General features: G+C 44.3%; 3 protein-coding genes across 6 annotated transcripts in view; 1 reads left to right on the forward strand and 2 right to left on the reverse strand.

The window, feature by feature from the left end:
* Nucleotides 1-600: 600 nt before the first annotated feature.
* On the forward strand, nt 601-5,201 carry LOC115346237 (plasmolipin). Its single transcript, XM_030026069.2, has 4 exons — nt 601-837; nt 3,740-3,913; nt 4,346-4,465; nt 4,543-5,201. The coding sequence occupies exons 1-4, from the start codon at nt 715-717 to the stop codon at nt 4,654-4,656; spliced, it is 531 nt and encodes a 176-aa protein (XP_029881929.1). The 5' UTR covers nt 601-714; the 3' UTR covers nt 4,657-5,201.
* A 958-nt stretch (nt 5,202-6,159) lies between these two features.
* LOC115346238 (ADP ribosylation factor like GTPase 2 binding protein) lies at nt 6,160-17,067 on the reverse strand. Its single transcript, XM_030026070.1, has 7 exons — nt 16,961-17,067; nt 15,963-16,082; nt 13,720-13,781; nt 12,428-12,534; nt 11,656-11,741; nt 10,334-10,430; nt 6,160-9,171 (listed from the first exon to the last, which is right to left on the reverse strand). Exons 2-7 carry the CDS (start codon nt 15,998-16,000, stop codon nt 9,091-9,093), a joined length of 471 nt encoding a protein of 156 aa, XP_029881930.1. The 5' UTR covers nt 16,001-16,082; nt 16,961-17,067; the 3' UTR covers nt 6,160-9,090.
* Nucleotides 17,068-17,613: 546 nt separating this feature from the next.
* Nucleotides 17,614-26,164, reverse strand: part of RSPRY1 (ring finger and SPRY domain containing 1) — a 40,698-nt gene continuing 32,147 nt past the window's right edge. For all 4 annotated transcript variants that reach the window (XM_030025606.2, XM_030025609.2, XM_030025608.2 and 1 more), the window contains 4 exons: nt 25,250-25,352; nt 23,572-23,724; nt 21,299-21,403; nt 17,614-20,366 (listed from right to left, as the gene is read on the reverse strand). In XM_030025606.2, the coding sequence (XP_029881466.1) occupies nt 20,270-20,366; nt 21,299-21,403; nt 23,572-23,724; nt 25,250-25,352 (458 nt within the window). In that variant the 3' untranslated portion in view covers nt 17,614-20,269. The remainder of the gene's footprint in view (nt 20,367-21,298; nt 21,404-23,571; nt 23,725-25,249; nt 25,353-26,164) is intronic.

Below are 26,164 nucleotides of genomic sequence, written 5' to 3' on the forward strand. Positions count from 1 at the left end.
CCAGAGGGACCTGGGCAGGCTGGAGAAATGGGCCAGCAGGAACCTCCTGAAGTTGAGGGTGGTGAAACACTGGCACAGGCTGCCCAGAGACATGGAAGATGCCCCAGCCCTGGAAACATTCCAGGGCAGGTTGGACTGGGCTCTGAGCAACCTGATCAAGTTGAAGATGTCCCTGTGGCAGGGGGTTTGGACCAGGTGACCTTTAACGGGCCCTTCAAACCCAAACCATTCTATGATTCAACGAGGAGACGTGCGAAGTCCTGTCCCTGCAGAGGAACAACCCCAGCCACTGAGACACGCTGGGGGCCACAAAAAGGCCCTGGGGTGCTGGTGGACACCAAGGTGACCGTGCGCTGCAAAGAAGACTCGGGGTGTCCTGGGCTGCCTTAGGCAGAGCATTGCAGGAGCGGGGCGGGGGGGTCCTGCCCCTGGAACGCCGGGTCCGCTGCCGGGCTCCCCAGTCCAAGGGAGACGGGACGTACTGGGCAGCGCGGCGCGGGGCGACGTGGAAGGGACCGCAGCGTCTCCCCGGGGAGGAGGGACTGGGCAGCTGGGGGGGCTCAGCCTGCCCCCCCCCCCAGCCCGGTGCGTGGGCATGGGGAGGACCCACCCGCCACGCCCGGGGGAGGCGGCGGGGCCGGCCCCGCGCTCCGCCCGGGGAAGGGCGGGAGGCGTCCCGGGGCCGGGGCCGTGGCCGGCGCCGGTGCCCGCGGCATGGCAGGGCTGTCCGGCGCCGCGCGGACCCGGAGCGGCTCCCCGGGCTCCTCCGCCGCCCTGCCCGCCCTGGACGGCGCCTTCCTCCGCTCGCCGCTCGGGGGGCTGATGGGGGCCCAGGCCGTGAGTACCGGGGAGGGGGCACCGGGGGGGGCTCGGCCGAGGGAGCAGCCGTCCGAGCGTATCACTCACCTCGAACGCTTTTCTTCATTGCCCTGGCTGGAAATAGGTTTCCCTTTGGCTGCCATCCCTTCCCCGTCCTCGCTCTCTAACCCTCATTCATCTCTAACCTTGGGATACTGCAGCCCCTCTCTCTCCTCCTTCGCTCTCCAAAGCCAGAGGAAAATTTGGCTGCTTCTCCCCGCGCCCTTTGCTGGTTGTAACTCAGCTCGACGCCTGGCAGGTCCGGGCACTGGCCAATCTGCGTGGGCAACCCCGAAGGGCAGGAGCCAGTGGGTCCCATCCTGGCACCCACAGCCCCTGGCAGGGGCCAGGAGGGCTATATGAAGCACACTGGCCCCAACCAAGGTGTGTTGGGGTTGGTCCTGGGGTGCCCGTAGGACTCTCATGTTCCCTGGGCGCTCCCAGCCCTCCAGGTTGTCCTCCTTGGCAGTCAGACTTTGACAGCCACTCACAGACAAGGCCAAGGGTCTTTGCATGGTCAAACCGAGCAGCAGCATCCCCTCACCATGGCTTCAGCATCAGAGGCAACCACAGAATAAACCCCCGCTGCTGCTCTCTCCTGGTACCTGGGACCTTGGGTGCAATGTGTGCACAGGCGTGGGCGTTCAGCTGCATATGGGGCCACGTGTGACCTGCCCCAGTGTTTGCCTACGGTGCTGCCCCGCTGCGGGGGGGAGCCTGTTTGCTTGTCCCCTCTCCCCGGGGCAGCATTGTGGGGGGCAGCAGCAGGACATAACCTGAGCTGCTGCTGTGAAACAGCTGGCATAGACCTGGCTCCCTGATCCAGATTTCAACCCTTGGGCATGGCTGAGCTGGTTGTGACATGGAAACAAGTGCTCAGGAAAGGGTCAGGGACAGATGCTGCCAGGGGGTGTCTTGCAGGAGCATCAGGAAAGAGAGATGGAACCAAGATCAGCAGAAGGGACCCTGTAACCCCGCACCTGGTCCCACCTCTCCAACCCATTGCTGGGGCCATCCCATTAAACACGCTGCTGTCCACCAAGACCCACCGCTCCCCAAAAACCTCTCTCCTAAGGGCTCCTACTTTTCTCTCCCCAGCAGCCAGAACAGGGCAGCTCACACATGCCACCTCCTGCTCCCGGAGCACACTGGGCTTTTTCCTATACATGTTTCTCCCCAGCGCATATTTTGCAATCACGAGTGTTAGAAATGGATGTGACAGACAAGGAGGCATTGTCGGGGCAACCGAGCGCCAGGGCGTTGTACTCAGGCAGGACAAAGGCCGTTGTGTTTCTTCCATGACAATAAGCGATGTGGGCTTACGCAGGGGCCGAGTGGCTTTCCAAAGAGCCCTTCTCCTCCACACCAGTGGGCGATGACTCCGCGGTTCCCCTGCCAAAGCGGAGGCGAGCATAGGAGCTGGGCTCTGCCCAGAGAGATCCCAACCCCAGCTAGGAACCAGAATACGTCATGGCTGCAGCTGGGGCACGTTCTCACCTCAGCCTTGCTGTGGGCATTGCCCCAGGACGTTTGGTCATGCTGGTAAATGCAAAGGGTGCAGGGCTGGAGCCTCCTTGCTCTCCAGGAAGCGGGTCCGAAGGCTCCCTGCTTTGCTCTGGTCCAGCCAGGAGGTGATAAAGGATGGTGAAGCAGAGCCCACCAGCACCCCGCCAGCTGCCAGAGCCCCAGATCTGTGTCCCAGTGCACAGGCTGTGGTTGAGGCTGCAGAACAAGCAGGGCAAATCACAGAAAATGCCATTTGCTTTGCAACAGCCTTTCTTCTCCAGGCCCCATTGCTATGTGCTGGTGTCTCATCCTCTGCTTGCTCCATCGTGGGTTAGGGACTTTCTAAATAAAAAAATACCCACAAACTTGCTGCTCCAGGGAGTTCCTCAGGGAGAGGATGGTGGAGAAGGTAGATGCTCCCTGGACCCATTGCTGCAGGTGAAGCAGGGCAGCATCTCCTCCAGAGTCCAAAGATCAGGGGTGGACACAGCTCAGGGAGGGGAAAGAAAAAAAAAAAGAATAAAAGAAATGCCACCTGGGCTGGGCTCTTCCATCCCTGCCTGTCAGGGAGCCAAGGGCAGAGACCCGCTCCCCGCTGCTGCCTCTGCCCTGTGGGCTGTGCTGGGGGCTGCAGGGAGGGGAGAAAATGGCTCTGCCCTGTCTCTGCTTATTTCTCCTTGAGCAGACCCAGAAACAGACTCACCTACCTGTTTTTTTGTGGATCGCTCTGCAGGCACATGATGCTGCAATTGCTATGCAGTTAAACCTGCTGAACGGTGAGAGGTGAGCCCCGGTAGCTGTATATACAGGAGGTATAAACCAGACCAGACTAGACCTACCCAAACAGTGGAGAGAAGCCAAGAAGCTTGCTTTTTCTTTCTTTTTTCTTTTCTTTTTTTTTTTTTTTTTTTTAAATGATGCTGCACCTTGGGGAGGTGAAGGCTGAGCTGGGGCCCCAGGAGCCTCGATGTCCAGCTCTCACCCAGCCCATGAGATGCCCCTAATGCTGAGCCAGCACCTGAAGAGACTGGCCCTGGGCATGGAGGTTTCCTGGTTGAGAAGTGACCTTTGGTGGTGAGGATGCCCAGGTTTCACACATCCTGCATTGCAGGACATCCCCGTACTGGCTGCTGGGTCAGCAGTACCAGGAGGACAAGCCCATCCCTGAGCAATGAGGGTCCCAGGTGGACTCCCCCTCCTGAGCTGTCCCCAGGGTCCAGCCCTGCTGCATGGCTCTCACATGTCCCTGCTTTGCTAGAGCCAGGGTGGGTGACCCAACTGCCGTAGGTGCTGGCGAGGCCAGGCTCGTGGGCGATGCTCTGCTTTCCACCTGCAGGAACCACCACCTGAACGCTTTCCCCATTTCACCCCGCAGGTGCTCGGCTTACTGGTGTGGGCTCTCATTGCCGACACAACATACCACCTCCACGCGGCATACGGCTGGGTGATGTTTGTGTCCATCTTCTTCTGGATAGTAACAGTCCTTTTCTTCATCACTTACCTCCTGCAGCTTCAGCTGAGGTTCTACGTGATCCCCTGGCCCCTTGTGGTACGTAGCTGAGAGGGAGCAAGAGGGGGTTCCAAGTGGGAAACATCCCAGGGAGGTGCTCTGACAGGACCAGGGCTTCAGGCTTTCCTGGGCTGATGGAACAAAGTCTTCTGCACTTTGCACAACGACATTGTTTCATTCTGCCCCTCAATTGCTTAGAAAATTTTCAAAACAGGGAGCCCTGTATCAATCCAGAAAGTTACAGCCACTGCGTCACTCCTGCAGTTGTGGTGTCAACCAGAAACTCAGCAGAACCTGGAGTGCATTTAATGAGATGTTAACCTGAGATTTCTTCCCAGCGTGAGGGGCTGGACCGTTTTTGTCTGGTTCTGGGGAAGAGGGAGGAATGTGAAACAGGCTTTTGCTCATCCCTCATCCTAGCACGTAGAAGTCTGAGCCCAGACCTCACAACCTCCTCTTTGCCTTCCCCAGCTGATGATCTTCAATGCTGTAGCGACCGTCCTGTACATCACCGCCTTTGTAACGTGCGCAGCCGCCGTCCAGCCTACATCCTGGCGGCAGTGGGATTACAACCGGAGAGCTGCGGCGTCCGTAAGTAGTGGCGGGCAGGCAAGGGCCACGGGGCTGGCGCGGTCACCGCTCACGCACAGGGTGTGCTCCTCTTCCAGTTCTTTGCCGGTCTCACAATGATCGCTTACGGGGCGAGCACCTTCTTCAGCTTCCGCGCCTGGAAAGGGTTCGGCAGCAATGCGGCCACCAGCCAAGTGACTGACCACACGTAAGGAGTGGACAACAAAGCCCAGTCACGGACCACCCTGGGTCAGCTCACGCCAGGCTCAGTGGCCCAGAGCCTCGCCTGCCACCAGGTCTTATTCTTGGACCAGCCTGCGCTGGCAGCGATGGTCAGAACCAGGTTGCGTGGGCGCTGCTCTGTGGTCTCCGATGATGCTTCCAGCTGATGTACCCACAGCAGAAACCTACCGGCGGTGTCACCGACAGCCTTACCATGAGGACACAGACTCACTGGAGGCTGAAGCTCCTGCTTGTCCTTGGGGTTCATCCAGATCCTCACCGGAACAGCTCTGCTGAGGGGGCTCAGCCGATTTGGCACACTGCAATACTAAAACTCACTAAACCAAGCCCAGGCTTGTGTGTCTGGTCATTCATAGCTACAGTGTAAGTAATTGCAATTAACGTGATACATAAACAGCAGCATAGCTGGAGGATGTAGGCTAAGCAAAGGAAGAAGTCTAAACTCTTCCTGTATTGATTTCTAAAAACATGAAGCAAAAATTTTATGCTTTAAATAAAAATCTTCCTAAATCCAGCACTGGAACCTGTCAATAAAAAATTTGTCTTGTGACAAGGTGGTACAATACAGCACAGCAGGAAGCTGACAGCAGAGATGTCACTGGTGGAAGCGACTGCCCCGTCCCACTGCATACAGGCATTATTACCTCCCCCCTTGGGGCCAGGCTGTAAGTCCACAGGGTTCTCCTTGCTTTACCTACGTGCACACACACATATATACGTACACACACACAGAGCGTGCATCTGAGATTGCAAGAACACGAAAGAGGTGCCAAGGCTTTGATGCGCTCCCTCCTCTAGGCTCAGCACCATACACGCCACAGAGGTAATAGGACCACCTATTAACTGGCAAGTCAATTTTGCCCATTAGCTGCAAGTGTCCTTCAAAAATTAAAACTAAGTCTGCAAATGCTCTGGGAACACACACAGGATCAGTGCCTCAGGAGAACGCAGAACCACGCTGCTCCCCCACGCTGCAGATGACAAATTTGCCTTTTATTTCTTGGGGACAGGGGTTGGTGTTTGTCAGAACTAGAAGCTATGCCCAGCCAGACAAAGGAACTTTTCCCTTCACACCCTCCTTGCACAAGCTAATAAAAATAGATGAAATGGGTTCAATTTATTTCCAGATATTTCTACGCAGGAAAGCTGGTGCACAGTGAGCTACACTGCAAAATCTACTGCATGCTCTGCATGGGAAAAGTTTTAATAGCTTGTCTACAGAGGCTCGAGAAATTTAAGGCTCGAGAAATTTAAGTGCATCGATGGAAGGTGTGAATTGAAAAGGACTGGACAAACTGCGTTAGCCCCTGACCAATCTGCCTTGATCTGGTTTTCAGTGAGCTAAATGAAGGGTCAAGTTTTCACAACTATGAATATATACATAAAAATCAGTAAGAAAATTAGCCTCTTCATGCATTGTTATGACAATGTTAAAACTCTTCAAACATCAAGTCAGAATTGCACACAGATAGTCCAATATATAGAGAAATTTAATCTCTTTAAAAAGCCCCTCTGCCTGATGGAAAATGCATCAAACCAGGGACAAGTGACAGGAGTATAGCAGAGGGACAAGTTATTCTGGGAACAGCAGCCCACAGAAAACACACAGACAGAAGACAGTGGCACAGGGCAGAAAGGTATTGCAGGAAACACTGAGATACAATTCCCCATCAGAGTACAAATTCATCCCCAACTGCGCCTTGTTGGCTCTGAAATTACAAGAGACTTTGCTTAAAATACAACAGAACTCCCTTCAGAAAATAATTGCCTGAGGTACTCATTTATACTGCCATTAGATTAAGTGATTAATTAAAGCAATTGCAACAGGAAAAGAATGAAAACTTTTTTCAGAAAAAAAAAAAAGACAGGGATATTTTTAGCTTTAGTTACAAATCACTATTTTAGCTCAACCATTGAAAATGAAAATGTCAGCAAGATTGTTTTAAAATTTGATAAAATCTGTTCCTGACATTAAAAAGTCAACATTATATAAAGAGGTAAGGAGTTAACCGAAGAACTCTAGTCCATACACTGACAGTAGAAAACCAACGAGATTTAAGCCTTATATTTCTCTGATGTTAACCTCAGGGTTCACATGGCAGGACAGCTGTATCTAGTTTGTATTAAAAACACAACCCAATGTTTTCATAATTTTTTTTTTTTCTGGGAATAAGCATCTCAGAGCATCATCTCTGCTTGCTAACTAACTGCCCACGCATGCCTGAGCACCAACTTCTGTGCTCACAGGAAAAGCTGCTTTTTATGGCACGGGTGGTAGGAAGACCTGTAAAAACCTATGAATCCTGGTGGGGTGACCCCAGCTGATGGAGCTTCACCAACTCTGCTGCTGTCAGAAGGATCAGGAACACATGTTTCAAACCAAGGCACTGCAACTTAGCATTTTTAGGGATGTACTCACGTTGCCTTAGCAGGTTACTGTTGCTGAAAAGAGAATCAAAATGAGCTTCGGTGGTGTTCACTGGAACAGAAAGCCTATAAAACTGCTTCTGATCAAAACACACCCAGAAGGATTTCTAACCCCCTTTTTAAAAAAGAAAAAAACCCCAAAGACAGTTCCTGCAATTTTGCTCCAGCTTCCGGCTTTCATCATTCAAATCTGACATGCACAAATTTATTGAAGGAGATTAAAAAAACTTCTGAAGGAATAGCTTGGTGGTTTGGTTTTTTTTTAAAAGGAAGTGTGTGTGTGTGTATCTGTGTGTGTGCACTTTACAAGGGAGATTTCAATGCACTAGAATAATTCCAGACAAAAAAACTGCAGAGCCATGAGTACAACATACTAGAAACTTAATGAGATTAATTACTGCGGCACTCGCAAATTTGGTGTACACAGAGTCAAAATACTAGGATGCTACACTTAGTATTGATAGCCAGCTTTTAAAAAGCCATTATGGTCTGTCCACAAACCTGTTTAACGTTATCGTATTTTGTAGTGGAAATATGGCTCATTTTTGCCTGCATGGCTAGGTGTCTTACTGGTATTCAAATTTCAGCTGAAGAACAAAGTCCTAGTACTGTTGAAATCACTGTCAGACATCAATAGGAACAGGATTTCATCTCATTTGTTTTTGTAAGACATTTCTTGTCCACAAACAAAAATTTGCAATGGCCTGGCCATAGTTTTCCTTTGTCTAGGCCAGGTTCTCATCAGGTGACAGCCACTGATCAACACCTTCACTGCTGTTGAAGGCCATGTCCCCTGCTGCATCAACCTGCTGTGGGACAGAGTGGAGGGTTCTGCTCACCATCCTGTGTTTCTACCTACTTGTAGGCTTTTGAAGACTTATTCACATTGCCCGAGCACGTCATTAAGTGGCAGATTAACCTGTCTGAACAGCATAAGAACAGAGGGTCCCTGTAGCTCCACATGCAGTTTAATTCCAACCACCAACAGAGATGCACCTGGGGTTTTGTGACAGGCTTACGGCTACAACTCCACCAGCGAGCTACTCATCTATTTTTTAACGGATGCTGAAAAATGCATTGCTGCACTAGTTACAGTTTAATAGCAAAAACACGCCCTTTAATCAGTATGCTATTTAGAGCAGTAAATGACATGGTGCTAAACATGTCTGTGCCCAACCTACCATCAAGCTTATATTACTAGAACTAATACAGCTGTGCCACTGCCGAAAAGAAAGAAATTGCATACACAAGCCAGATTTTGGTTTATCATGGTTATTTTTCCCAATGTTGAATAGCTGGGGCCTGAACAAAAGTGAATCGGAGAACTTTGCACATTAAGGATAAGATTATAAATGCTGGAGAGCAGATTTACACACTAATGTATCAATTGTCAGAGCCACAAGACAGTCTTATGCTAGAGAACACCTACATATTAAAACATATTCTTCCATTACAAAGCTGTAGCACTTCAGATCATATTAAAGTATTTAAAAAAAACCCCAAAACAACAAAACATTGACGGGGAGGAACTCAAAGGACAGTATTCACACCTGTCCTTCCAAGAGCCGGAGGGACATACTCTTCTTACACTGTCTTCTTGATTCTGCAAAGTTCTACATTTTGGGGAGATGGAAAAGGTGCCAACCCAAATAACACGCGCACAGGTCTATTTATTGTCCTCTCAGTGTGCTGGGCTTCTCAGCATGCGCAACGGTTAGGCTGGTGTACAAATACTGTGTATTTATTAAAAACAATTACTCTGGTAGAGGTGAAATTGTCATCTTCTGTGGTCACTGAACACCAACCAGAATTCACAAACAGATGCTTTTAGGATCAGGCCTCTGAAGGTATAGGCTGGAGGGTGAATGAGTTTTCATCATATAAGAGCACCTTGATTCCCATGACCTTTAGTGTTTTAATGTCCAAATGAAAGCAGCAGCACTCATCTGGAGAAGGAAAGTAGTGCATAAACTGTTCTAGGAGGAGGATATTGATGATTTGTTTAATGAAGTCACGACTAACCCACTGCTTAAATCCAGACTTCGACCTTCTTTTTCCTAGAAACATGGAAGAAAAAGAAATCAGTGACTCAATGCTGTTTTGGAATAAGCAGTTCAAAAAATGAAACGGGCAATACATATTCTGTTTGTTGCACCAAATCAATATAAAATTACATGTTACCTGAGCATCTATGATTGAATGTGAACCCAAACTTCAAGAAGAGATTGTGCAGGAATTCCTGGAATAAGGTCGCTGTCACTCTGCAAGCCGTACGTCCAGCTCAGAGCAGAGTCTTACTTATATCTGGTCAAGAATGCCCAGCCAGCAGGCTCATCCAGTGCTCAATGAACTAGTGAAATCTAGCTTCTGTGGTTTGCCTCTCAGGAGGCCCCAAAGGCGCAAACCCCAACTGAAACTATTCCTGCTGCTGAGGCATGGACTGTCTCTTTCTCCTCAACCTGCCCCCATTTTCACAAAACTTAAAGGCATGGGGGGAGGCGGCAGAGGGTGTAACTCTGACAACAACTATGACTCTTTTGCTCCTTTATCAAATGTGACTGGACAAGACACTGGAGAGCATTTACGTGTATTTCATTTCCCTAGGAAAAAGCTCACCCACAAACCTTAATACTTTTGTTTGTTTGTTTCTCCACTCTGGACAGAGAGGAGGAGAAATACAAATGGAATAAGCTTAAAAAGCTCATATTAGATTGGCTGGGAAAAAAACCAGAAAAACAGAGAAATGTATCATAGAATCACAGAATGGTCAAGGTGGAAAGGGACCTCTGGAGGTCATCTGGCCCAAACCCTCTGCTCAAGCAGGGCCACTCAGGACCACATCCAGATGGCTTTTGAATACCTCCATGGATGGAGACTCTACAACCTCTCTGGGCAACCTGTGCCAGTACTTGGTCACCCACAAAGTGAAAAAGTGTTGCCTTATGTTCAGTTGGAAATCAATGTTCAAAGGTGCACAAAGCACGTGTTTCTGAAGAACTGCTCCACAGGCCAGCTTCATTCATGTTTTCTAGAAATTATTAAATGTGTATTTTGAGTTTAAATAGCCACTCAGTGAAGTTATTTCCTTTTGAACCTGGTACAGCCTTTGAATAAATGCTGCTACCTACTGTAGTAACACTACCTTTGGTACTCTTAGGTAGAGCTACACAAAACCAACAGCCATTATGCCAATGAAAATAAACAATGTGATATACTTACAGCTCTGTAATCCAAGAACATTTCTTTGAAAGCCAGAAAGTCAGTAAATGTGAGAAGCATATCAAATATATCGCCTGCTATTTCATCTTTGTGCTGTCTATAGAGAGAAGTTGGGGAATTAGAAAATTGTGTGGGAAATAAATTCATTATTTTAAAATGGTATGAGGTCAAAAAGGATACTGGGACAAGCAGAACAATATCAAAATTTAAACAAGAATGTTATTACAGGTCTATCATAAAGCAAAACTTTAGCCAAATATTACCTTGTGTATTTCCAATCCAAGTACATTAATATATTATTTTTATCTAAATCCAAGACATAAGAGTATTACATCAGTCCTTGAAAACCAGACAAAGAAACTGACCTGTAAGTCAACAGAAGTAACACTCAACTAGCATTTATCTATTTATTTATCTTGAGCACTGAAACATCCTAGACAGTCCCTTAGAAAGTGAGAAAGGTCAGGGAGAGGCACAGAATGCTCATACACATCCCTTAAGAACGAGGGACTGTACTGATGATACTTGGTAGAGGACTTTTTATGACAACGTTTTGGAAGAAAGATTCTGTGCTCCCACATCAGCATATTTCAACAAGACTTTCTTAACAGTCAAGTGTTGTTTGGTTTTTGTTTTTTTAATTATTTAATTCGTATCAAAAGGAGCTTTACCTTAAACAGTCTTTTAAGTGTATGTGCGTTCATAGTAACTTCCCAATGTCTTATTTAAAAAAAATTAGAAATTAAATAGATTAAAATATTTTAAGATATTCAGTTCCAAATTAAACTTGATTTTCTTATTCAAGGGGAAAACCCGCGATCTTTTAAAAGTGATCTCTTCATGAAGCTGGTTAAGCTAAAGCGACCAAATGCAAAAGCTTAAAAAAACCCAAACTCTTCTCTGAATGCTTTTTACAAGAATTGCAATAAAGGCATTTCATCTCATGACTCTTGAAAAACTACCAGGCTATTTAAGTGTCCAACACAGAACCTGAAAGAGATAAAGGAGACCTAACCTTTTAAGGGTCTGGCTTCAAAGTGACAGTGATTATGAAAACCTTCCAGTGTTCTCATTCTGATTTGTCTTCCTACCCCTTAAAACCCAATATATTTCAGCATGACAGTTCAGAAATTAAGAGTAGCAGGACATGCTGAAGGCAAGAAAAGTGGTCAGTCATTGCCTGCATGAACACTTTTTTCTTTTTTAAATTAAAGAGGAACCTCTTTCTAAAGGGAGAACGTCAAACCTAAGCTTTAATCTAGATGAAAAGAATTTAGAGGCACATAAGCTGCCCCTCAACCAAAAGCAAAGCAGAGACTTACTGCAATGACATTGTGAATGCAGTCATATTAAAACCCGGAATCCGATCAAGCAACTTTTCTTCAATGTATTTCTCTACTAAAGAGATCTGAAAAAAACCAAACAAACCACCCCTATAACATCATAACAAATTTCAGGAGCAGACCTCAAAACAGCACATCTTCCTTACACTGACACCTTACTGACACTTTGTATTATCCTCACTGGGCAAACAATTGCAGATTCCTTAGCTGGGCATTGCTAGTTCAATTATTCACACCACCACTGAGGCACAGGGCTGAACATTTTTGCTGGAAATACTGGTGAGAACAAACACCGACTATCTGTATCTAGTAACAAATTACTTTTAACTCCTTTAATGGTATTGACTAGTAGGCTGGTATAGCTTCACAATTATGCTTTGCATGAAGAATGTAATTGAAGTGTCCAATACACAAAATAATACAACTGGAAAAGAACAAACTCTGTTATGCACACATTAAACACATTATTTACTACAGCAATAGGCTAAATTTCTATTCAAGAGACTTACACAACTTCCTAAACATCTATAGAAATTTTCAGATGAAACAAAGAGAAAGGAACCTAGAGCTCCAGAAAACATCTTTCTTGCTCACAGATCATGACTGTGCTTCAGAAAGAGACAGCAGGCAGCATGATGGCTCTGCTTCACGTAAACCCAGTATTTTATGAAGGGGGGAATACAGGACCTGACATTGGCTCTAATAAAAATAAAAAAGCAATACATATGAAAAATAATGGAAAGTATCTTACATATTCATTAAAAATAGAAGTATAGATGAGCTTGTTTTCTTCTGAGTCATCAAACTCCTGGTAGTGCTTCTCCATAAAAGTCCTCTGTATTAACTGGAAATCATCATCTGGGCCACAACAAAAATGCATCATACAGTTACGAGTTTAGTCATTCTTTTTGTAACACAAAACCCACATTCACCAGTCCTCTGCTTCCCTATGATAACCACAGAGGCCTGTACACGTGCAGAGTCAGTCACCAGTACCGCAGCTGCTGCTGAGCCACCATTTCTGACCCATCTGTGAGAAGACAGAGGCTGCTGGCAGAGGGCAGTGCTACTTCAGTTAAGGGAGCCAAATCAACAGGACAGCAGCACATCAGTCTGCATTTTGACAGCACTGTGTATCCAGAATGGAATGGGATGAACACATCCACCTAGCAAGGTCTACAATTACTTCTTATAAGTTTCATTTACACTTAGTATTAGCAAAAAAGTCCTCCTGCTTTACATTTTATGAATAAGGTTATTTATTCTTAACCCCTTTTTGTTCAGGCTCTCAGAAAAACATCTGTATTTTTTTAATGAAGTGAATACCTCTTCCCTACAAGAGTTCAAAATAATGGTTTTTTCCTTGAATTAAAAAATATTAGTGAAATTCCCAGATTCACTTGCAATTGCTGAAGAATTTTTTTTCCAGTTGTAGAAGGAAACAAGAATAAAAATGAACATGGTAGGTCACCACCAAATTCAACAGAACAGGTATAAATATAAAGGTTACTTACACACAGTGTTAAAATACACCAGTCTCAGCTTTCTAAACCCTAACACATTCAAAATTAATTTTGTTAGCATTTCTCCAGAATCAGCTACATCACCAGGCAACTGAGGCTGCAGAATCTACATCTCTCTGGGAAGGATGTAGTCAAAAAGATTATACGCTGTTCTTATGAAGCAGCTGATGGCCAATTAGCATGAATTCTGTCTTGGCATCTTGTAAACTATTTCCTTGCACATGCTGCCTTCTCAGTTAAAATTATCGTCCTGAGAATTTAGCACCTTTTATTGCCTAAGCTCACACGATGACATTGGTGCCATTCAAAATTCCTGCTATGAATAGGTCCTGCCACGTTACAACCATATGCATACATGCAGGTTACATACAACAAAATCAGCTCAGAACGAAAGTCTCAGAAGTAGCAAGACATGGTGACAGGCAGGGGCTATTTTAGCTCTGTACGTCTGCTAACAGAAGAGCAACTTGCAATACATTTAGCACCCATCTTGCTGTCTATAACTACATGCAGAGCTTACCCATTATGATATCCTCCAGATACCCAACAACTGCATCAAACTCTGCATCAGAAGGGGAGGAGCTGAAAGCAAAGAAAGACGGTACTGCAAAAATATACATTTCAATGACAGCAGAAATAAAAGTTAAAATTAAAAAGTGTTAACAAAAGTCTAAGCACAAATAAGCCCAGTAATTACAAGATAACTGAATAATTTCCTAGTTCCAACCTACAAAATAATCCATGACACTGATAAGACTGCTCCATGGGGATTCTCATCAGGCCTCTACTCTATTTTCCCCAAATAGGTTCCTATAAATGTTGTTTTACTGGCATTACTGTTAAGGTAATTCCAGTCCTGGTGCAGAAGGATGTAAAGGGTGTAATTAGAACAGCAAATTAAGTATTTTCCAACCCACAAATCCTAGCTGCTACCACAATCTTTCCTTCTGCTCTCTTCCCTGCATAACTCTATATGGTGATCACAGAACTCTAGACACTCTAGAGAATATTTTGAAATACTTGGTCTTGTGGAACCACTTAAACTCAATGTATACACAAGTATTATATAACTGAAGAAACTTACAACATTTTTCTTATGCAAGAAACATCCCTACACATTACAAATAAATAGCATAATCTCCTAAGGTCATTCTACCATGAGCAAATATTAAACACCATTATGGATCTGAAGTCATCCAGAGAAGAAACTTTTGGTACCAGCATTTCAGGGCTCTGGATCCCTCTGCTAAATTTATTATTGTGCAGCTTGTTCAGACACAATAAATAATCCACAGGATGTTCTTGGCCTTGGCATTCACAGCTCGTCTTTAGTAGGGGATGAACTCTTCCTATATTTGCCAGCAGATGAAAGGCAGGCTTTTCTCACACATGAGGGAAACAAGCCTCATAGGACATTTGTCTTTAAGAAAAAAATTAGCTTTGATCAGCAAAAGCACCATTTAAATTAAATTAAAATTAAATGTCTCTCTATTTCTCTTTCAAATTTCTCTTTACTAAACAGAGCAGAACACTCTTTCAGACTAAGTTTTAAAAAAACTCATTATTTTGGTATTGAATAATACTCCACTGAAATTAATCCAACAACAGTTTAACTATAATGAGCCATTGGACTCATTCTGACCAGGAAAAACGAAAAGATATTTGATTTAAAAAGGCATCCAATCATCAAGTGGTGTTCTAGCAACATTTCTGACCTGTTAAGCCTTGGGAGATGAGTAAAGCCAAGGCAAGGGACTGGAAAAGCGTGCTCTTCCACCAGAGGGCACGACACCACCAGGAGAGGAGCTTGCACAGCACAGTCGAAGCGTTACATACCCTGAGCATCACACTTAGGACTTGAGGCAACAGGGCTCATCGCTTCCCAAGGATAATTTCCACTCTCTTTTCCCCTCCAAATAAGAGCTACTACTAGTTTTATAGCTTATTTTAACAGCAAAAGAAACAAATTTAAAGTATTAATTTAAACACTGGTTTAAGCCTGTAAGGCAAATAATGGAATTTTAACTGTTTCAAAATAACGATTCCATCTCTCTATATAAACACATGTGCATCTGCACACCTGAAGAAACACGTGCTCACCAATCTTGTGGTTTAAGCCTCTGTTGCTTCGTCATGCCTAGTCGAGGCCAGCATACCTGTGCTGCTGAAGCAGCCCAGGGACCACGCGGCCTTTCAGTCCACAGAGTATCACAAATGAAGCAAATCTATGAACTAGAGTGACAGAGGCACAAGTGCATGTCCCCTTCTGCCACAAGCTTCAGGAGAAGAGTATGCCAGACAAATGTGGAGCAAAGCAGTGTCTTAGCATCTACTAGTGTAAAATTTGGTTGAGGCCACCTGTAAAAGGTCTCACATGTCTAGAAGTAGCACATTCAAACACAGAGGAATAGCCTCCTCTTAGAATCCATGATATAAGATAACATATGCTATTGAAAAGGAAAGAGAAATTTTTAATTTACAGTGAACACGAAAAAAAAAAATTTCAGCCTTACAGTGCTTATTTTGATCACTCAGCCAGGGCTATCTAGTGCTACACTCATTGCAGTTATATTTAATTTCAGTTCACCTAAACTGTGAACTGATGTTATTCCCTCCTGAAGCTTTGCATGCTGCGCCCTTGCTCTCCTAAGAGGCAGAATCTGCTAATCAGTGTGGTATAAATTGTGTAATTATATTCCTATTACGATATTTTAACCAGTAAGTAGCTTACTGAAAATCTGACACAGAATGTAGCATACTCACGTGGCTACACCAAAGTTTTCTTCATCAGAAGTCTCCATTGTTACTGCATAACCAGACTGGAGGAGAGAGACAATCTGCTGTACTGCTGCTGTTAGTAGTTACTTCTTGTTGGAAAAACTCCTAAGGAATAACATGTGACTTAGCATTAATACAAATTCAATTGTTAAATTACCATACGCTTCTCAAACAATGAATCAGGAGAGAGTCTTTAATTTTTAGACATAGGAATTTCAAAATCATGTTCCTCCAAGGTTACTGCTACTTCTTTTCTGTAATAACCCAAATTCTCTAAGAACTTTCTCTGCCTGCTCAGAGAAGAGCTCAAAACTGCACATACCTGCAGCTAGTGTCTGTAAAGGGGATTCAAGCGACCTTTACATCTTTTCTCCTGAAGCATCTATAACTGACTATTATAAAGACACAAGCAAATGAAGGCAGATGAGATGAAGATGCCACCCTGGCCCAGCGCATCCCAGAGAGCTGGCAGGCCAGGCTTTGGATTGTGATCCCATGTGTCAGGCCCTCAGCCTGTGGCTGTGAGCAGCTGCTGACCCATCACACAGGACAAGGCACACAGCACCCCAGGGCCACTGAAGATGGGCCAGCTGCCTTCCGGGTGCGCGCTGGGGACACCCTACTCCTGCCACCCTTGCTGGGTGATACCCGACGCCAGCCTTCAGAGCAGCCCGCCAAGGGTGCAGGAGGAGGGATGAGCGCGACCCTCGCCTCCCCCTTCTCAGTCCTGGCTCCTGGGGAGAGCGAAGCTCCCCGTCCCTGTCCCTCCCCAGGGGGACCCAGGCACCCGGCCCGCCTCACCACCTCCTCCTCCTCCTCAGACGGTCCCAAGCTACTGGGCCGTCACCTTCCCTCTCCAAAATGCACCCAGGCGACCCGCCCTTGTCAGCTCCCCCCTTCCCGAGGGCCACCGGCGTCGGGCCCGTATCACGTCCCCCCGCCCCGCAGAGGGGCCCGGGGTCCCGGCCCTGCCCCGCACCTACCGCCGGTCACGGCAGCCAGCACCGCAACCCCATCGCACGCCTCCCTTCCCCTCCGGCCCGGCCGTCTCCTGGGAAACGCTTCCTTCCGCCCCGCCCGCAGCCAATCGGAGAACGGAGGCGGCCGTAGAGGGCCCGCCCACAGCCCGAAGGCCCAATGAGAGCGGGACGGGCGGGCCGGCGGTGGCTGCCGCCATGGTGGGCCGTCGAGCCTGGCTGGGCGGGTGGCACCGGCGTCCTGGGCCGAATTTAGCGTCCAGACATCAAAAGGCTGTCCTAGGAAGAAAATAAAAAGACAACATAGATAATGTCCTTTGTTATGATGGACGCAGGCTCCCCTCGCTGTTATTAAAGCACGTTTTCCCCTCACAAAGCAGGGCCCTGAGGGCTAGAGGAGGGCACTCTCAGCCAGGCCTCAGGGCCCACAGCCCACCCAGCACGGGCATAATTTGGGTCATGCTGGCAGAAGGCTGAGCTCGAGTGTTTCACACAAGTGTGGACACCTGCCTGGCACTGGGCTTGCCTTTCTGCCTCATGGCTAACTTCTTGTTCAAGTGACAGCTCCCGCTTCCACAGGCTGCCTGCATCCCTCTCCAGCACCGAACTGTTTGTAACCTCAGCTCTCACCAGAAGTGAAAGAATTAAAGAACAACGAATAGCCTTCAAGATGTTTTTATTGTTGAATGGACAACTTTGCTACAATTCATTTTGCCTTCTGAGGGCCTGCAGAGCCACCGCCTCCCCTCCCCAGCCCTAGAGCCTTTGGGGCGTGAGGGACCAAGGCGGGCACTGCACCAGTCATAGAAGATCAAGCTTTACAACGACGCCCCCATCGTGGATTTCAGCAGAAAGCCAGTTGAATTGTACAGTCTCTTCCTCTGTGAAATGAACAGGACAGTTCTCTGCAACACAGCTCCCTCCTCCGGCACCGTTGGCTTTCTCTGCCCAGCAGCAGCTGCACGGAAGACAGTCTGGGGCAAAATTTTCCAAAGCGTTCATATCTTTTCAACAAAGAATGCAGGCACTTAGTCCCATGTCCACAAAGGCAGCAAGGCTCTTAGGTCACCTCCATTTCAAGGGGACACCAGATACCTAGAAGCCATTGTGGACCTGGGCCTTAAGAGCTTAATCTCATACAGCAGTTGATACGAATCAGGAGTCCTAGGCACTTCTGAAAATTTTACCTCAGTTAATCCTGGCCAGGGAAACCAAAGCCCTGAAGTTACTAGAATCTATTAAGGCAGAGTTCAAAATGGTTCTGTCCCACCTCTTCCCTAAAGTATGGTTTGCATCTTTGTACCTTAGGGATAAAAGCCTATCATTGCATTTGGAAGCATTTAAAACTTCAAGTGATTCTGAAATACTAAGATCCTTGTGGCAGTGATGGTGTTCACGTTTGCTCACTCAGCACTGAGCAGGAAGGGACTCAGCCCTGACTGGCAACATGGCTTACAGCAAAACATCATAAAGGACAGTTAGTGAGGAAATGAGGTCCCCGTGGCACAGATTTGCCAGTCTGACTTTAATCAAAACAGGCATCCAAGGCGGAAGAGAATTCACATTTTAGCAAAAAGACTAACCAGCACTCTGTTTTTGGATTCAGACTATATTTGGAAAAAAGTCAACAAGAAAACAATGGGCAGAACTTTTCTAATTCACACATTGTACTCCAGAGGTTCAATGGAGACACTTTTTTCCCCCCTTTTTTTTTTTTTAAAATCTCTGGATGAAATTCAGCACCCTTGAGTTAGCAAAGGCAGAAGGTGAAAGGAGTTGCTAGACAGCTTGATTCTGGGACCCGTGTGCAGAGCTTTCAGCTCCTATTTAGGTCAGCAGGAAGCAAGATTGCTCAGCAGGAAGAAGCAGCCTCAGCTCTGCTTTGTTAATACTTGATAGTACAATAAAGATAATAAATTATTTTAAAAATAAGAATTATCGCAGCATGAGAATTCACTACAACAGCCTCTGCTGTTGAATCACTGCCAAGAAGTGGGATGGTTTTGGTGGAAGTTGTGTGTGAATTAGTAAAGTTCTACTATATAGCCAGATAATTTAAAAAAGCAACCTGTACAAGTCTTGGAAGAGACCGAGTCATATCCTCAGTTGGTGCAAAATAAGCATAACTCTACCAATTTTTGTGCTACTTCACTGACACCAGCTGTGAACCCCGATTCCTTATAGAAACCTAGTAAAACAATCAAAAGCTGCCTGCTGAAATGCATCCTTAACATACAAACATCACAAATGTGTAATTAAACTGGAGCAGAGATTCCCACTGTATGATCCCTACCAAAAATACAAAGTGTGGCCCCAAACCTGCTCAGAGCAGGACTGACACGTGGCAAGCAAGGTGCATTTTTAAAGAGTTACAGAATAAGACTGAACTTGCTATCCAAATAACATTTCTTTTTTTAAATAAACTGGCCCAAAATTCTCCTCCAATCTAATACAGCTCAATATTTCCAAAGTGAATATAACTTTCAAAAACAACACTGATTAAAAAAGATGTTTGATGATACCTTAAAAAATACCCAGAATATCAAATTAATTCCAGTCCAGCGTTATAATTAGTTAAGAATACCTCCTGAAAATTATATCCTCACAAAAAAATGTGGGTACTGAAGTTAAAAGCATCAGAAACATTATGTACTTGAAAATACCACCGATCTTTTAACATTTAAAAACAAATCAGAACATTCTTTGGAATCACCAAGTTATTAAAACATGTGAGTTTCTCTACAGTCTCCACACTGTCTTTTCAAATCAGTCTGTGTACAGATTAAGTCTTTGAGCAGTTTAATATCCACTGTCGGAAAATACAGAGTCTCTGACCAGCAGGAGGCTACATTGAACAGGAAAACATTGGCATTCTCTTTTTAGTACTGACTTCTGCCAAAAATAAGACTTTCGAGCACAAGACAGAACAGCCCTGTTTTAGGAGATATTTCTTTTAACTTCTTTTCTAAAATGCATTGTATGTGTACTTCCAGTGCAAATTTTTTCAACACTTGCGACAGGTGAGAAGGAAAGGGGGAGGAAGAGAGACACTCTCCTATGGTCTTGCTTGGAGGAACCAATAGCCATAGCACGCTGACTACCAGCTTTCCTTACTGTTGAAACCAGTCCCCGTTGCTGGCAACTTGAAATAGCTTATTAAAGATTTCATTTTTTAAGATAAACAGATTACAGTTTAGCATGAAATCTGGCCATGGCTATGGTTCTATGTGCGTAAAGATTGGTTAGAGATGCTTTCCCCTTTCAGTATTGGTTGGAGTTCATTAAAAACAAGTCTGTAGTATTTCTCCACGTGTGTCATGAAATGTGAGAGATCTGTCTGACTCGGGTTTGTATTTCCTGTCGACACAAAGGGCAGGTCTCCAGTTGCAAGGCACACTCCATGCACAGGTCACTGAAGGAGAAGAAAAATCAGTTGAAGTCTGCATTTACAGTACGAAAAACTAAACAAACAAACAACAAATCCAAGCACTGAGCAGTTTAGTTAGTCTGCTAGAAACATAGTCAAGGTAAGTCTTTCAGTGCCGAGATTAGGAATTGCAAGTCAGGTGTTGTGGATCCACAGGCTTTGAGAGGAACTCCTGCTGTCAGCATCTTACAGACCTGAAACTACTAGTGCAGTTGGTTGGGATTACATCTGCATGCTTTTGTTAGTCTTAACACTTCTCTGGTCTGGAGAACAGCAGCCCCAGTGCCCTGCGTGAAGCTGTCTCCACTTCTTGTTGAGACACACTGGGCATGCCTCTTCTCTTTCTATCTTTGCAGCATCTAGACAGAAGACCCATAGGAAGACTGCTTCCATGAGTGCTCTAAAAACACTAAGGAACTGGACTTCACTGGATTAAATTCCTAGTATGCTGCTTAAATGCAGGAAAGCGCTATTATGGTATTACTCATACTGCTGTCCCATTTTTAGCTTTTAGATGAACTTGTGACTTGAGACAATCCCATTTGTTGAACACTTAATGAGTGTTTGAGTATATAATGAATTTTCTGCTCTCCTCATGAGATCTGAATTTCACAGCACCAGTAGTAAACAAGTACTCATCAGTAAAACCTTTGGTTTCACGGAATTAAGACTTGGTAGCCACAGTACTTCCCCAACCCCAAACACACACACCATTAGGGATTAAATCTGCTCAGGATGAAGGGAAAGGTGGGAATATTATGCTTAACCTCCATCTGTCACATCCTTAAAAGGAGGGGTTATTTCCTTTATGCTGGGGAGTCAATCAAGCAAAGACTGCATCTGGTCTCACCTCAGCTGTATATCAAACACATACATTTTCCTGTTTCTTTGGTTTTGGGTTGTTTGTAAGGTTTTACCTGTGTCCACACGGCCTGAGTTCTGTGTCTGCTACCTCATCACAACAAAGCGTGCAGCAGTTCTCTCTGATACTCACTTGCTTCAGCAAAGCCAGGCGCCTGTGTCTGAAGAGAGAGAGACAAACACACCCCCCCACACACACACACACATATTAGTTTGACTCAAAATGATAGATTCATAACTATTCTGAGTATTGCATCAAGACCAATGCAACACTTGCCTGTGCTACTCAACACTACTGCTGATAAACATCGATCATAACTTCCCACAAAAAAGGCTTAACACACCCAGAGATGTTCAGCACAGTCTTCGACTCCCTATTCTGGTCTGTCAGAAAGGGACAAAGAGAGCGTTAGATTACAATTCTTCTAGCCCCTACAGCTGAACATTTAAAAAAAATTCTTCTTTAGTATCTGTGTACTTTTAAGAGTTAAGAAAAAAAACCAAATAAACCACACAAACCCACGTATCAACAAAATTCAGAAACGCTATAACGCTGTAACACAGTTTAAAAGAATAGAAATTGAAAATAAAATCAACAGCCCACTACAGCAATTGCCACAAGGGAGTGTAAATGGATAAAAATCCCCCATTTGATGAAATAAGACATTTCAAGTTTAGAACACATACGCTACATGTCAGAACTCTTCAATGGCAAGGTGACATGTTTAGCTCAGACTATGCCCCATGCTAGATGCATTAAATTCAGCACAACTCTGCATGAGTTTATGTTAACTCCTGCCATGGATAATTAGGGTCCACTTAGGCCCTTGCCTTTTTTTCCTTATCACTTTTAAGATCAAAGCTATCTTTTAATTTAGGATTGGCTTATCGTTTCCAAACAGTTCAGGCTGTAGGGCAGGGATGATCTTTGTTTACACAAAGAGCAACAGTGTCCAACCTTGAATGGAGTCTTTCAGTGCTATCACATACTAAATAGGCTCTAACACAGGAGGCCAAGTTTCTCCAGTCAGGCATCAACAGGAAACCAGTTCCCCCCAGTTTCTCCCTACACCTTTTGGCACAATCAAATAATAGCTCTCACAGATAATGCTTAAACATTGCAAGAGTAGTGCCAGAATGACATCAGTAACAATCACATCTGATCATCAGCTAAAAACTGCAAAACCCCTCATCTAGCATATGACACTAATAAGACAGAACACTTAATTTGAAAACAGGGCTGACCAAGACTGATAACTAACAGATCATCTTAAGGGATTAAATCAGACTCTCACTTAAAGCACCTGTAGCCACAAGCAGGTGTAAATTACTCTGCAAGTACAAAATGGTCCTGCAAGTTGCATTTGGTTTTCTCTGCATAAATGCAATATCACAAGCCTCAAACTTTGCCAGCCTGTGACTCTGATCCAAGAGTAAGGTATTTTTTTATTTTCTTTTTAAACACTAAGATACTTTGGTACCTCAAGTACACTTGATCAAACACCTAGATAATTCAAAACCAGTCTCTGAATTTTATTATAGCCAGGGGTACACACCTCCAACAACCCCCATCCCCACTTAATTAGATGAAACAAAAGATTATTTCAACCATCATGGCCATCTTTAGACAAAGCTGGAAATCTGGGGTACCCTACATCCCAGACTACACTGTATACTGTTACTATTTGTGTTGCAGGAAGTTATTTCATTACTAATGACCCAAGCCAGAAGAGCTATTAGTTTTCATTCCTGTCAGAAATACAGTAAATTAAGGAAAAATGTACCCAAACCTGTTTCTATCTGGCTTGATTTATATTTAGGTGGAAAAGCACTTCTAAATTTGAATAACCTTTGTTGGTACTACCATTCACAAATGAAGAAATTTTCATCCAGATCAGAAAAGAAGGACAACTTCAAGTCTTACAATCATTCAGTACCTCCATGCTGCCAGCGTCACAAATTAGGTCAATTTTAAATAAGACATCTTTTTTTTAATTAAGACTATACCTCCTCAACCAACCTAATCATTCTTAGACAGCAGGAAGCACTTTTTAGTAAAATAGTTTACTGTGCAGTACTAGTTAATTTTAATGTAGCTTAATATTACAAAAAAATATTTTAGTTTAATGGATTTTGATTGTATATATCCTGCCCTACTCATTAAGTTGCACTGGAGCCCATGGTCTAGTCCTTTTCTGAAAGAGATCTATGGAGGCATGACCCCATAAAAGATTAACTTTGCCAAGTATGACGTAAGACTATGCAACTCGGAAGTGAAGCATTTTATTTCTCCATATGCAAACACTCTCAAACTAGACAAGAGGATTACCTGGGCAAAATGATTTTCTCTTCCGCTGTCAGAAAGGCATAATCATTAAAGGTACTAAACTTCATTGATGGTGGGTACTTGAAAGGCTTTGCCCCAAAGTTGAACTCACATTGTTGATAGGACATGAAACTAGCTGCAGCAAAAAAGCCAGATCTGCAATACGATGAACAGACATTTTAGAATGACTTGAACAATAATAGAGCTTTCCAGACATGTTACTGGTATTACCAGACAAAAATACACCCTAAAACATAGAGACAAGTTCCTTCTATTTAAGTGTTCTACAGTGAATTGGGAGAAAAACCTCTAACATCCAGTTTCAGCTGCACATACTTTCCTTGTTTAGTTCTTAACTTCTGAATTTACTATGAGGATTTATCTGAATTTACTGCTGAGTCAGTCAATAAAGGCTGCCTACTCTACAACAAGGATTAGTCACACTAAGAGCAGATACATGTATCTAAACAGCCTACAACCTGATCCTCTTCACACTGATCAGCTCGGATAGCTCCTTCAGCACTAGAAAAAGGATTTTTCATCCAAACTGCTGTTTAGCAGAGTTGTGAGGAACAGTACCAACTGCAAGGGACACCTCCATGACCACTGCTCCTGCTGCTTTATTTGAGCAGGCACAAATCTGGGGAACTTGCAACTCTTGTACACTTGTTGTGTGGGACCCATGCAGGATGAATCCAGGTCTGAGCTCTCTTAGCCCAATGCCCATCTGTTCCTCCTCACCCTTGCAGGATTAACTCAGGACAGCTGTATTTTCTTCACAGCCACACAGACACCTTGTAAAAACATAACTATCACCTCTTTCAGTTTTATTTACTGAAAGGGCCCATGTTGACTAATACCCTAAGTTCTAACCAAGTAACAGAATCTGTTGAGTATAAGTGACATACTCCACATGAAGAACAGAGTACTGCAAACTGAACAGACAAGATGTTCTGCAACACTTTAAATTGAATTACTATTTTGCTTGCATCTTGAACTTCATTTTGAGGAGAAAATATGAATGAAATTATTATCACAGTAGTATTAATTTACAAAGTACTGTAATGTTAATTAAACTGCATAGCTTCTCTCTCAAGTATCACACCAGACTATCTTTTCAGAATTAAAAGGCTGAACTTCTCCACAAGATTCAGAGGAATTAGCCATGTGTTAATTTGAACAGAGTTGGCAAAATAAGCCTAACACCTTTCTGTAATGCTACCCAAAAGATGTCCTTCCATGCTACACAAGATGTCCTTTCATGAATATTCAATACGCTACTACAGGAGCTGGCCCCAGTGAACAGCAGGAAGTTAATACTTCAGCATTTACAGGACTGAGGCTTTATTTTTCAAAAGATCGACAAATCCTCACATACTACTAGACGTTTGTTCATCTTTGCTACAGCCTCATTCTATTTCAATGCTGTGCTAGTTTGACAGTAGAAAACACTGAGTTGAACCTACCTTTGGAAGGTCCAAAGTATTTATTTTGGACCCTGAAATCCACCTGTAAAGTTTTATCCTTCTCACTGATTATAAGCAACTTTCAATTGGGAAACCTGCTTAATAATTGCTTCAGGTAAGCACATATGAATTTGCATCTCAAATGGGAAACCTTTCATATAATTAAAACAATTATCCATACAGCTCACTGTCCTTCCAAACGAGCACATACTTACACAGCAGACGAAAATACTTGCTTCTCAGCAGGAAGCTGGTTTCCATTTAAATAGAAGATCATTTGCTTTTCTTGCAAGTCTAGTAGAAAACCTATTGTGTCTCCTTACATGCAAAACAAAGATAAAGATTTCACTTCTGTTAAATGCCAACAGCTGAAAGTTATTGTTTTAATTATCACATATCTCATTATGAGGTGTCTCAAAAGGAACTGTTTGCAAAAGCATAAGGGAAGAAATATTGATACAGACAGTAACTAAAGGAAAAAAAACAGGATAAAAGAGTAAAAAAAATAAAATATTTTAGTCTGCCAGAGCATTAATACTACATAGTAGCAGAAGGATTGCAGAGTATTTGCCAAAGCCAGAAAAAAGCTGCACTCTGTCTCTCCTTGGCTATTTTACATCCATTGAAGATATCCTCAGAACACATGCTTGCTGAAGACTAAGTTTCTAATATGCTTGTGCATACGCTTATTTTTCAGAGGCATTTTAATTTAGCCATCCTTGGGAGAAATTTTTAATAGGAGAGAAGGCAGCACAGTTCACACAAACATGGCATGCACAGACTCCTACCAAGATTTCAAAGCTGAGATCAAGAACAGAATTTTCCTGTCCAAGTAGTTATTAAAGAAGTTACTATAAGCAAGACAGTGCAACTCCCCCTTAACCTTGATCTCTAAATTAGTAATTTTTTTCCACTTCTCTAAAATAACTCTTTCAACCCAGAAAGGAACACTTCAACCCTGTTTGCAGGACTACAAACATCTAGGAAAAAGTCTTATGATTAAGTGTCCAGCAATGTTAGTTGGTGCTATGATTTGTACTCTGCCTATGAAAAGAAAAAGCATTTAACCAACAAGATTCTCTTTACACAGACTGTGGAACAAGAGTGTGGTGCCCACTTTGTATGTTTAA

Source organism: Aquila chrysaetos, chromosome 9 (assembly GCF_900496995.4).
Source record: "Aquila chrysaetos chrysaetos chromosome 9, bAquChr1.4, whole genome shotgun sequence".
NCBI lineage: Eukaryota > Metazoa > Chordata > Aves > Accipitriformes > Accipitridae > Aquila > Aquila chrysaetos.